This window comes from Chenopodium quinoa, unplaced genomic scaffold, assembly GCF_001683475.1.
Source record: "Chenopodium quinoa cultivar QQ74 unplaced genomic scaffold, ASM168347v1, whole genome shotgun sequence".
NCBI classification, from domain to species: Eukaryota; Viridiplantae; Streptophyta; class Magnoliopsida; order Caryophyllales; family Amaranthaceae; genus Chenopodium; species Chenopodium quinoa.
The window spans coordinates 4,750,777-4,763,711 of record NW_018743850.1 but is presented as its reverse complement, the minus strand read 5'-3'; the positions used below and the strand labels follow the sequence as shown (position 1 = coordinate 4,763,711).

At 33.1% G+C, this 12,935-nt stretch overlaps 1 protein-coding gene across 1 annotated transcript; it reads left to right on the top strand.

Moving 5' to 3' along the window:
* Positions 1–5,357: 5,357 nt before the first annotated feature.
* On the top strand, positions 5,358–6,289 carry LOC110686039 (basic leucine zipper 43-like). Its single transcript, XM_021862608.1, has one exon. It carries the CDS (start codon positions 5,550–5,552, stop codon positions 6,165–6,167), a length of 618 nt encoding a protein of 205 aa, XP_021718300.1. The 5' UTR covers positions 5,358–5,549; the 3' UTR covers positions 6,168–6,289.
* The last annotated feature ends 6,646 nt before the right edge of the window (positions 6,290–12,935 follow it).

The following is a 12,935-nucleotide window of genomic DNA, read 5'->3' as shown; positions in this document are numbered from 1 at the left end:
AAAGGCACCGGTTAACCGGTGCCAATTATATGGAAAAAAAAAAGAAAGAAAAAAAAAGAAGCAAGCCAGGTACTTTTAGCATCGGTTAACCGGTGTCAAAGAGTTAACCGGTGCGAAATCTAAGAATTGGCACCGGTTTTGAACCCGTGCGAATGCTTCTGGTTTTTTGCATCCCTCAAATATGGACCGATTTAAAACCGTTGCTTAATCGGGGTTTTGAACCGGTGCTAATTTACATTTTTCGCCTAGTGTAAGCTATTTTGTAATAACCAAAATTTGTCGCAAAAATAGTAAAAACTGTCGCAAAAAATAGTTTCGACAGTCAACTGTCGTAATTATTCTGTTGCAATCAGAATTGTCGTAAAATTTCATTTTTACGACAGTTTGACTGTTGTAAAAATTATTACGATGGTTTTTACTAATTTCAGCAGCAGTTTTATAATTTGCCGCTATAATTACTCTACGACATCTTAAAACCATCACAAACTACGACATCAAAAAAAACTGTCGTAAAATTTAACTTTATTGACGGTCGGTCGTCGCAATAGTCGTCGCAAAAAAAGAAAAAAAAATAAAGAAAAGAACCCAGCCACAACAGCCCTACTTCAAACCTTTCACCCACAGTAGCCCAACCGCAAGCCATCACCACCACCCACCGCCATCACAAACCACCACCCACTGCCATCACAAACCACCACCCACAGACCACCAAATTAAACCCTAAAAATACGTAAATACCCACCGCCATCACAAACCACCCACCGCTACCGTAAACCACCAAATTAACCCAGAAAAACACAAAATACCCACAAAAAATCCAAGATCTGAAATTAAACCCAAAAAATCAAAAATCTAGAAATAAAAAGTACAAGTACTTGAATATTCCTCAAATTGTACAAAAATAAATGAAAACAAACACAAACAATAATAAATTTAAGTCCAAAAACAATATTTAAGTTAATCAAACGAAATAAACCCAAAAAAATCGAAATAAACTTCAAATAAACAACAATCAACCAAGAAAATCGAAATTAAACGACAAAATAACAACCAAATCAGCCATTAAAACCGTATATAACAAAATAAATCAACATAATTAGAAAAATACTCCAAAAAAAAACAAAAATAAATATAAACCACAACTACAAGAACAAAAATTACACAAAAATCAACATACCTATCCCAAATTTCATCTTCTATGGGCTCACTTGGTCAAATTCGACCATGAAAACTCCAGATCTGGAATTTTCATGTATGGTCGAATTTGACCTAAAAACTCTTAGCTTTGAAACCATGGTCGATATATGGTGTAGTTCGTAACCTAGGTTAAATTTCATGGTCAAATCAAGTTAAACTCGTCAAAAAAATTAAAGATAATAAAAAAGAAAAAAGATGAAAAAGCTTAAACATCTTATTAGAGAAAGGAGAAAGGAAAAGAGGAGGAGATTGAAGCAGAGAGAGAGATGAGAGGAGGAGATTGAAGCAAAGAGAGAGATGAGAGGAGGAGATTGAAGTACAGAGAGATGAAAGGAGGAGATGGAAGCAGAAAGAGAAGGAAGAGAGAAAGAAAAGATAGAGGAGGATGGGGCGGCTATCAACATTTTAGGGTTAGATTGGAAGAGAGGGAAGGGTTTTACACCAGTATTTATTTATTTTTTTAAAATATTTTTTACGACAGCTAAAAGCTATCGCTACTAACAACGGTATTGTAAACTGTCGTAATGTAACATTTTTACGACAGTTTTAAGCTGTCGTAGGTATTTTAATTTTTTTACCTTTATTTTAGATACCCAATGACGGTTTAAATAGTCTAAAACTGTCGTAATTCTGCGACGGGGCATAAAACTGTCGTAAATTTACGACAACTAGTAAAAGCTGTTGTAAAATTCAAATTTTGCGACATTTTATGGACCGTCGTAATCAAACTGTCGTAATTTACCCGGATTCTATTAGTGATTGTGCGAGCGTTTAAATGGACTTACCGACCTTAAATTTGGCTAGCTCTTACATGACTCTTCGAGTATGCGAAAGTGCACGTTGATTTGCTTCCGTTTCCACTTTTATGAAAAATGCACATACGTTTGCTAAAGTGGCAAACGACCATGTCCAAAAATTAATGTAGGAAACGACAGGCTATTTTCTCAATAAATATATCTATGAATAAATGAATAAAAATATAAAGAAGCCAATAATCGCATTAAGTTATCACTGATTAGCATATAATTGCATAAATAATTTGTCTTAGATATGACGTACAAACAATAATTTAATAGAGGCATTATTATTTATATGAACGATTATCATATGTGACAACCTTTTTTTTTTTTTGTTAAGAGAGTCACAAGAACGAGTGATTACAGACATATGTTTTGTGAGAATACATATATCATACTTTTGCAACGAATTACTAACCAGCATACATAATTTGTCTTTGTATGTTGCAGATCGTTTTGTTGAGAAATCTGAAGACATGAGTTTCATTTTAAGTCATTTGCTCTGAGATTTTAAATACTAGATTTTATTAGGCAATTTGCTACGGAGTATGTGATAAGTGATGTTTAACTAAATGATAAGTGACATTTGACTTATTTAATAATATTTTTTTTTTGAGAAAACTTATTTAATAATAATCATTTTTAACCTTAATGTCAAAAAATCTAGCTCATCATTTCAAATAAAACTTCAACTAAAACACCATAAAAACAATGTATTAAAAATAAGCGTTCAAAGAGGTAGATGTCAATTAGTTCAATTGATCTCATTGAATTTTTTTTGTGTGGTACCCACTTTTATTTTGTTTAGCATTATTTAGTGAGGGGGTATAATGATACTCGTACGATAGAGACAATGTAACCGTAAAAACATCAACCACCCGAATAAGTAATAAGCTTGGGAACGATTGACCTTAACTAAACGAGGCCTAAATTGGAAGAAGAATATGATTTCCCCATATTCTCCTATGTTACAAACTCTCTTCCTCGTAAGTACAAATGAGGAAAAAATCAAATTAAAAAAATCCCAAATTTGCTTCCACGATTCGAAATTACAAATAGGCTAAGATCCTTTATTTCATTGTCAAGAAACAGGTCTATTTTGGCAACTTTATAGTAACTCAGTAGTCAATACCAAAGGAAGCTAAACAACCTTACTTTTCTGTTCTTTCAATTTGCAAATCACCAATTTAAAAAAGACAAGAAAAAACAAGTGAAATAGCAAGTTGAACAACAATTGGGAGATGGGGTACTTTAGCTTTCCAATTTCCAATACCTAAACGCATTCAAGAAAACACCACAAACGAAATTGCATGAAAAGCCCCCATTTTTGGCACCTTATATACCTACCTTTGTTGTTGAAAATGACTCCTTTTGAGATAAAATTATTTCTAATTCCCAAATAAGCAAATTCTTGTATAAGACCGATTATTAATGATTATTATTGTTATATGATCAAAATAACTCGTTACTCCCCCTATTTCTTAATGCTATTCTTTATTGAAATGTTGCAACTATTTATGATTTAAGTGAATATACTTCTTTCGTTTTTTAATAATTATAACACTTCTCTAAAGTGAAAATGTCACAATATTTACAACACACTATAATTGAAAAGTTATTTTGAGAAAAAGTTGAACTATATCCCTTATTTAAAGTACATGGCCCACTATATTTTACTTTAATAACCACTGACCCCATTTTAAAGAATTTTATCATGTAAACCCCCACTTTTTAAATACCGTGAAATAGTGGGGTCCGAATCCTCTATCCCATTTTTGTGTCCCATTTCATGTACCACTCAATTTTATTGGTTCACGTCATTTTAACATTCTATTTTCTTGATTTAATTTTTATGTTAATGTATTAATGGCAAATAAAATTAAAAAGAATTTACATAATTAAAATTCTAGTCCTTTTTTTTTTTGTATACAATTACTTTTAATTCAACTCCATTTTGTTTATTTATTTATTTTTTCACAAATTTAACATAATAATCTTTCTACCTATGATTCAATGGTAGCTTTAAGCCATCCATGCTCTCACTATTCATGCCATTGGATTCACCCACAACAATTTCCACAACACTAGTACAATCAAATTATATCATCGATTCGATAAAGTTGGATATGACCAGAAAACAAAATTAATTCTCGTGGAGTATCAATTAAATTGAAATTTTGGTGCTTTGATATTTATGAATTATGGATGCGATTAGAGAAAAAATGGATTGAGGTGATAAAAAAATAATTAAGGTTTTTGTAAAGTTATGGAGGTAGTATAAAAGAAAATAAAAATTAATTGAGTTGAATACTATTAAACATAATTCTATACATTAAAAAAAAAGGATAGGAACTAGAAAATAAATTATGTAAATTATATTTTATTTGCTATTAATATAATTAATATAAAAATTGAATTAAGAAAATAGATAGTTAAAATGATGTGGACCAATAAAATTGAGCAGTACATGGAATAGGATACAAAAGTGGGATAGAGGATTTGGACCGGAATAATGTGTGTTGCAACTATTAAAAAAGGGAGGAAATATATTCTAAAATAACTTCAAATATGAAATATATATAGGATAAAATTATAATCATTTGATAAGGTCTTGTTTGATTTGTTTCACTAATAAATGTTTTTACGAGTATTAATTTTTTTATATCTTTTACTAAATTACTAGTATGTAATTCATATCAATGATCAAATTAAATATGTGCGTTCATTGACTACCGGTGGCTAATAGTTACTTCTTACTTATAAATTTGTCTCACGCGTGTACAATTAACTTAGTACTACGGAGTAACATAACAACCTGGTGTAATAATCCAATTAATTAATTTAATTAAGTGATCATCTGACTCATCCATACTAATGCATAAACTAACAAAAACGTAACCTAAAAAAGCTTAACTATTTAATTAGACTCTCTTTGATCACTAATATATATATCCATTTGCGTCTAAAACTCATTTTCATCAAGCGTCATCACCCATATAATTAGTCTCAATAGGTCTTCAAAAATCAATAAAATATAACATTATATTAGTATTTTTTATCATGACTAATCTTTACTCATTGACTTTTTCAGTTTTTCCACCTCAAAAAACATTTATATATTATATTATTCGCATAATATGCAAATAGGTTATATTAGCATTAGATGCTCCAATCATACAAGCTAGATTGCTGTAGGAGAACATCAAGCAAAAAAAACAGTGTTCCTTTTGTCGTAACTTTCGATTATTATTGGATAAATTAATTTTAATCAAAAACATGCACACGCATATTCATTTATTTGCTTTCCAATTTCAAACAAACACATTTTTTTTATTTACTTTTATTTGTGTGCTTACGTATGCGCGAGCCTCCCTCTATGTGCACGAACATAGTCGATTTTTTGCCTATATAAACCTCTCCCTCTTAGACCATGCTTCTCCATTACCAATTACCATTCACACAACACAACACACCCTAAAACACATTGTTCTCGAATTTTCATTTCATATCATATCATATCATATCATATTGTATTTCGAAGCTTTCATAGTTACTATGCATCCAAGTGAGATGATAGGAATAAACTACCTAACATCCACTCCAGAAATACAATTTCCATACCAATTTTCACCTAACTTAACCTTATTACAACAAAATAATCTTCAACAAGTAGCAGCAAATATGATCACCAATAATGATCTCATTAGTGGATCGTCTTATAATACTTTTCCAATCACTCAATCTTCCTCCCCCGCCTACATGAGTAGCAACTCGACATCAGATGAATCAGACGAAATTCAACAGACGAATAAGATCATCGATGAGAGGAGGCAGAGGAGGATGATATCGAACAGAGAATCTGCTCGTAGGTCTCGAATGAGGAAACAAAGACACTTAGATGAGCTTTGGTCACAGGTGATTCGACTTCGACATGAAAATAGTAATCTTATTGATAAGTTGAATCATGTATCAGAAAGTCATGATAAAATTTTACAAGAAAATGTTAGGCTTAAAGAAGAAGCGTCTGATCTTCGACAAATAATTAGTAGCATGCAATTAGCTACTACTTATAATGGATTAAGAGATTTGGAAGATGTTCCTTGTAATACTGCTCATCTTAGAGCTGAATCTTCCAACCAATCTATAATTAGTTCTACTGATTTACTTTTGTAAGATAATTATGTTTACTTTATAAGAGTTTTAGCTTTATGGGTGTAACATAACTTGGCCTTTTTTTGGGTTAACTTCTAGTCCCTGAATTCCTGCAATAAACTAAACAATTTTCCAGCTCGCCACTTTTTTAAGCTACTTTGATAGATCTAATATGTATGTTACTCCCTTGGTCCAAAATTATTAATACGTTTATGGGTAGTGTATCACGTTAATTATGTCATTATAAGTGATCGAAATTTGAAGTAGTAAGATGACAATAATTAGCTTCGTTTCATAATGTTTATAACATATTTCGTTTTCATAATATTTATAACATATTTCGTTTTCATCAGCTTCATATATAATGTTTTTAACATACTATGTATGTAATTTACTACTTAACCCTCTTACGGTATTACACAAATATATTTACACATGTTCATCCATTCTCTCTTACTTTATCCATATATATTTCTTATATCAACGAATTGATCACCTTCTTACACTTTTTCTCCTGCTTTATCTACTTTTTCTTACATCCTCCTATCTTTTGTTACACTCTCTTCCTCTTTTTTTTTTTTAATTTTTGTGCAAACAGTGAACGTTAAATGTTATGAAACGAATGTACTCGTAAGGTGTTTAGTTTAATCAAATGCGAGCTCTATCTATATGGAAGTTTAGCATGTATGTTTGGTCCAATAGTCGGACAACAAATATTGCTTACGTAAATTAACCATTTAATAACTACTGTATACTGTACCAGTTTAATACCTTAACTTTAACAAATAAATATAACTATGTTATCCTGAGGCTAATCCAGTATTAGTGTTTTACCCTACGCCGCGTAATTATATATTGGTGGCAGGCAAAGGAATTTGTACGGCCTACAATTCTCATCATCTGGAATTTTCATTTTTTTTATGATAAGTATAAGACTATTTTAAGCATTATAAAACCTAACATTATTCCTAAAAACCAATGATGAACAAGTCACGCATATATTCTATGATAATCTACCACTCAAGACTTGAGTATAATAGAGTAAACTGAGAAATTTGCTACCAAGAACTACATATTGTGATATTATTGGATTATATATATGTTTTTTTTTTTTTTTAGTGTTTAGAGAGCCACAAGGGCAGGGTGAGAATCGATCCTAGGAGCTCTTGGGATCGGGAGGAAAGCTCTAACCACTTTACCTATCCCTCACTCTCATTGAATTATATATATAATATATGTACGTATACATAGTCACTTTTCTATTTTAAGTCATACCAAAATAAAATGCCACATTCAAAGTGAGTTGATTCAGTTTTAAACTGCTTATGTTTACTAAAAATAATTTAAACAAACTATTAATCAAATTTAAATTATATAATACTTTTCTGATTCTCTTTTAGTTTCAATTTAGCAAGTTTAATTTACTTAACCAACGATTTTCTGTCTCTTCTTATCACATAGGTTTACTCTAATTTCCGTCACTCTCTCTCCCTCTACTCTATCTTTTCAAAATCAGTACATCTTTCACGTTGCGATTAAAAGAGAGCAGTAAGTGGATTATGGTACAGTCGGAGTTAAATCTATGGTATTAACATGGACACGTTGAGTTCAGGTGCGCGGTGACATCAGGCCCACAAACAGTTAAGAGTGGTTGCACGCAGTAAGAGAGGCAAGTGGACAAGTGAGGGTGGAGGTGCTGGTGATAGTGGCCTATATGCTTGTATTATAATATTAATAATAATACTAAGGACGTCTTCTACCATAACAAGCCAAACATTTTTTTTTAATAAAGTTTCCACTACCAATGCTTAGCTTTGAGAGTTCTTGGAGGGGGTTTTTTTGCTTTTTTTTATAGTATCTATTCCTTGCCTAACATTAGCTTGCAAAAAGATTATGTTGTTGTCACAAATTTGGATAAATAATCATAGATTATGTTGTTGTCACAAATTTGGATAAATAATCATAGATTATGTTGTCACAAATTTGGATAAATAGTAATTGTGTATATTTACTTCACAAAAAATAGTATGGGCTGCTTTATCCATTTCATATTAATTGACACAATTTGTTTAATTGCAAATTTTAAGAAATGGTACGTGTTAGAGAAAGGCAAAAAAAAAAAAATCACCTTTTGGACAAAAACACAGATATGCTTCATCCTTAATTTTGGTGAATTCGTCCAGTGCTTATAATAGTGAAGGTTAGTTTCGTTGTAGAGAAGAAAATAGGGGGGAAAGGTAGAGGTGGTGAATAGGCAAGATGAAAGTCGAGGCAAACAAGGAAGGAGGGTGGAGTTGTTGGGTGAAGAATTGAACGCGAGGTGGTTGATGGTTGTGTACTATTCTATGTGACTCATATCCACTCATAGGTAAGTGTGTTTTATTTAAACGTGTCTATGACGCAGAAAAGATAATTACAAAGTTTAGAAACATAAGGCTTTGCACAGTTGCATAACTCAAAGGGGTGCATCCATGCAAGGTACCAAGGCTTGCGTCTGCACACTAGTGGCTCTGCTTCCTGGTGTTCACCAAGTGTTATGTTCTTCATTATTCGATGCATGTTTACATTAAGATACGACTTGGTCAAGGCAATTACTAGCATATTACTTGGAGAGTAATTAACGGGTTTATTAAAGTTGCTTTATGTTATAGAAGGGACCATTGAGCTAGATTTGAATTATAAATTAAATTATGGCCATTAGAAGCTAGACTCCTTGTATATTCCTCAATCTTGTTTTCTCCAATAAAGTGAATAAAGCTCTCATGTCTCCCACTTATAGAGTAGGTCTAGTTGACAGAACCACGTACGTAAATCCTTGTGTGTTTAGTTTGATTTCTTTATTCCTGTCTCAACCTTTGTTTATTCATTGACTATTATTGCGCGCCAATCAAATACTATACCGCCTATTCTATACCATGTATAGTTAGTGTGAATTAATACCCCGTGCCACGTCAGCATAAGCCTAACAAACTTATGCCATGTCAGCTATAGGTTGTTAGAAGCTTCTAATTCTGTTATCAATTGTAATAACAAGGCATTTGTAAGCCACTGTACACTAGCTTCCTTTCATTCATTTCATACAATACTTTCTCTCTCTTAATATTTCTCCTTCATTTTCTCTCTCTAGATTCTTCTCTCAAGTACTGAAAATACGAGCTCACCATTAATGGAAAACTTCCTTCCTCTTCTTTGTTAGTTCATATTGTTGTACTTATGTCATTAATGGTGATAAGTAAAATGGTATTAGAACGGGCGATCGATTTTGGTGCTTCTCTTGAGGTAGTTTGAGCAGTTCTAATGGCGGATTGTTGGTAATTTAATTATTCCACCTTATTTCTCAGATTTTTTTTAGCAATTTCTTGAAAATTCTTTGGTGTTTCTGATTGTTAATCGAATTGACTGTTGATTGCCTTGAATTGGTTGTTCGATCTTTATTTCTGCGCTTACTTGAATTGTGCGATTTGTGAGTATATTCAGTAGTTGATTGTTTCGATTGATTTTGTAATTTCTTGACAAAATGGGAAGTACAAACACAGTCTTATATCTTAATCGGGATCCAAGTAGTCCATATTATTTGCACCCTTCTGATTTTATTGGAATGAAGCTTGTTTCTAGTGTGTTTGATGGAAATGGTTATGGTAATTAGAAGAGATCAATGGTGATAGGATTGAGCGCAAAGAATAAAATGGGATTTGTTGATGGTACTTTGCCTAAACCAACTGATGCTGTGACTTTGAAGCTCTGGAATAGGTGTAATAGTATGATTATTGGGTGGATAATTGTTGTTCTTAACCCGCAAATTGCTGGCAGTATTTTGTTTGTTGAAACTGCTAGAGAAATATGGTTGGATCTTGAAGAGAGGTTTGGTCATGCATCTTCTGCTCAGTTGTATGAACTTCAACAGGACATTTCAGGTGCTACACAAGATCATATGTCCATTTCTGAGTATTATAATCATCTTAAGAGACTGTGGGATGAGCTAGATAATCTTTTCCCTTTGTCTTCTTGTACTTGTAGCAATTATAGTTGTGCTTTGACTCAGAATTATCTCAACATATAGCAGGATCAGAGGCTAATGGTGTTCTTGATGAAGCTTACAAATAACTATGCCAATGTGAGGTCCAATATACTCATGATGCCAAGTCTACCAACTCTGGCTCAAGCATATAGAACGGTCTTACAAGAAGAAAGACATAGAGCTCTGAGCACAATGGCTGACAAAGTTACTGAACCTGTAGCTTTTGCAGCAAATAGAAGAAGATTTGATGAGAGAGGTGGTCAGTATTATAGGAATTCTGGTTCTTATGGAAGAGGATACAATCAGAATGGCTCTAACAAGTATGCTGCAGGCAAAAGAACAATCAATTATTATTATGATCACTGCAAAATGACTAGTCACGGTATGGAAAGGTGTTTCAAGTTGAATGGGTTTCCACCAGGATTTAAGGGGAATCAGTTAGTTTTCGGTGCTAAGAAGTATGCTAATTGTGCTGAAGTGAATTTTGGTTTTGATGATACTAAATCTTCTGATCAGGCAATTAAGGAATTTTGCTGCTAGTTTCACCCTGGAAGAATTGACTCGGATGAAATCATCTCTAAATAAGCAAAAGACATAAGACAATGGGGATGCCAATGCTATGTTTGCAGGTAACTATTGTCTCCTATCTTCTACTTATAGTAGTGGTTGGATAGTAGATAGTGGTGCCAGTGATCACATGTGTCATAAGCTGGAGATGTTTGATTCTTATGAAATAGCACATGATCAAAACAATTACATAACAATTTTTTATGGAACAAGAGTAAAAGTGACCCATATAGGTACTGTTATTCTAAGCAACAACATCACATTGAAGAATGTATTGTGTGTTCCAAGTTTTCAATTCAATCTCATCTCTGTGCACAAGTTATGTCAAGATGGAGGTTGTACAGTGGAGTTCACTACTAACCAATGTATTGTTCAAGATCAACAGTCTTTGATTCCACCACTTATTCTTGGTAAGGTTGGAAATGGTCTCTACTTTGTAGAAGCTTCTTTGGATCATGGAGCTGCAGCTTCTTCTGTCTCAGGTTCTGTTCCAAGTCCTTTTTCTGCTTCTGTTTGTTCAAATACTTTAGAACAGGCAAAGTTGTTGCATCTTAGATTAGGTCATCTTCCTTTCAGTCAATTGAACATGACTCATAATAAAGTAGATTGTAGAAAATTGGGTAATGAGATGATTTGCAGTATTTGTCCTGCAACCAAGCAACATAAAAAATCATTTTCTAGTAGTGCTATTAAGACTACTTCTCCATTTGAAATGCTTCATGTGGATGTATGGGGTCCATACCAGTGTAAAACACATAATAGCTGTATCTTTTCCTAACTATTGTTGATGATTACACAAGAAGTGTTTGGGTACATTTATGAAATGCAAGACTGAATCTGTTGATATTTTGATCAATTTTGTGACTTTTGTTAAGAGACAGTTTGATGTTACTGTTAAAGTAATTAGATCTGATAATGCCAATGAGCTTTGTGAGGGAAAGATCTTGCTGTTATACACCAAGAAGATTATATTACACAAAACAAGCTGCAGTGACACCCCACGGCAGAATGGGGTTGTGGAAACAAAAATAAACACAAACACCTTCTTGAGGTTGGCAGAGCACTTTATTTTCAATCTAAACTTCTTGTTTCTTTTTGGGGTAAGTGTATATAGTGTGATGCCTATTTGATCAACAGAATGCCTTTACAAGTGCTAAACAACATGTCACCCTATGAAAAGTTGTATGGGAAGACACCAAATCCTAAACATTTAAGGGTTTTAGGGTGTTTATGTTATGTTTGCACACCAAGGTAACATAGAAGCAAATTGGAGCCTAGAGCTGATCCTTGTGTGTTTGTAGGATACTCTCCTACACAAAAAGGTTATAAAGTTCTTCATCTATCAACTAAGAAGATTACAGTTTATAGGGATGTTGATTTTCATGAAAAGCACTTCCTATTTCACATTTTTGCTACACCCCAATCCTCACCTACACCTTTCTTTTTACCATCCCGTACACCAAATCCTTCTCCTTTTCTTGATGATGAATTTCCTAATGTTTTTCATTCCATGACTAACATTCCAGACAGTCCTGCTACACCTCAGTCTATATCTGTTCCTTCTACTTCTACTTCTTCTTCTGTTTCTTCTTCTTCTACTTCTCTACTTTCTAATCCCCTCTCATCTTGTGTTGTTGATATGTCTCATATTGTTCCCACTCCTATGCCTGGTCCTCAGCCAGTTAGCCATAGAAAACCACCTAAATGGATGGGTGACTATTTTTGTGGAAGTGTTACTGTTGTTTCAGACCATTGGTGCAACATGGTTTCTTACTGTCATTTCTCTTCTGTTCACAAAGCTTTCATAGCTAATTTTCTCCCTCTTAAAGAGCCTTCTACATATAAAGATGCAACTGGTGATCCTAATTGGGAGTTAACAATGAAGAAATAAATCAAGGCTCTATTGGATAATAACAAGACTTGGGATTTGGTAGATTTGAAGAAGGCTATTGGTTGTAAATAGGTCTTCAAAATTAAGCTAAGAAAGGATAGAACAATTGAGAGATTCAAGACTAGGCTAGTGGCCTAAGGGTTTCAACCAGAAATATGGGATAGATTTTGAAGAAACATTCTCACCAGTCATTACGATGGCCACTGCCAGAGGTATCATTGCCTTGGCTGTTCATAGAGGTTAGACTATTTTCCAACTTGATGTGAACAATGCTTTCTTGCATGGGGATTTTCATGAAGAAGTATACATAAAA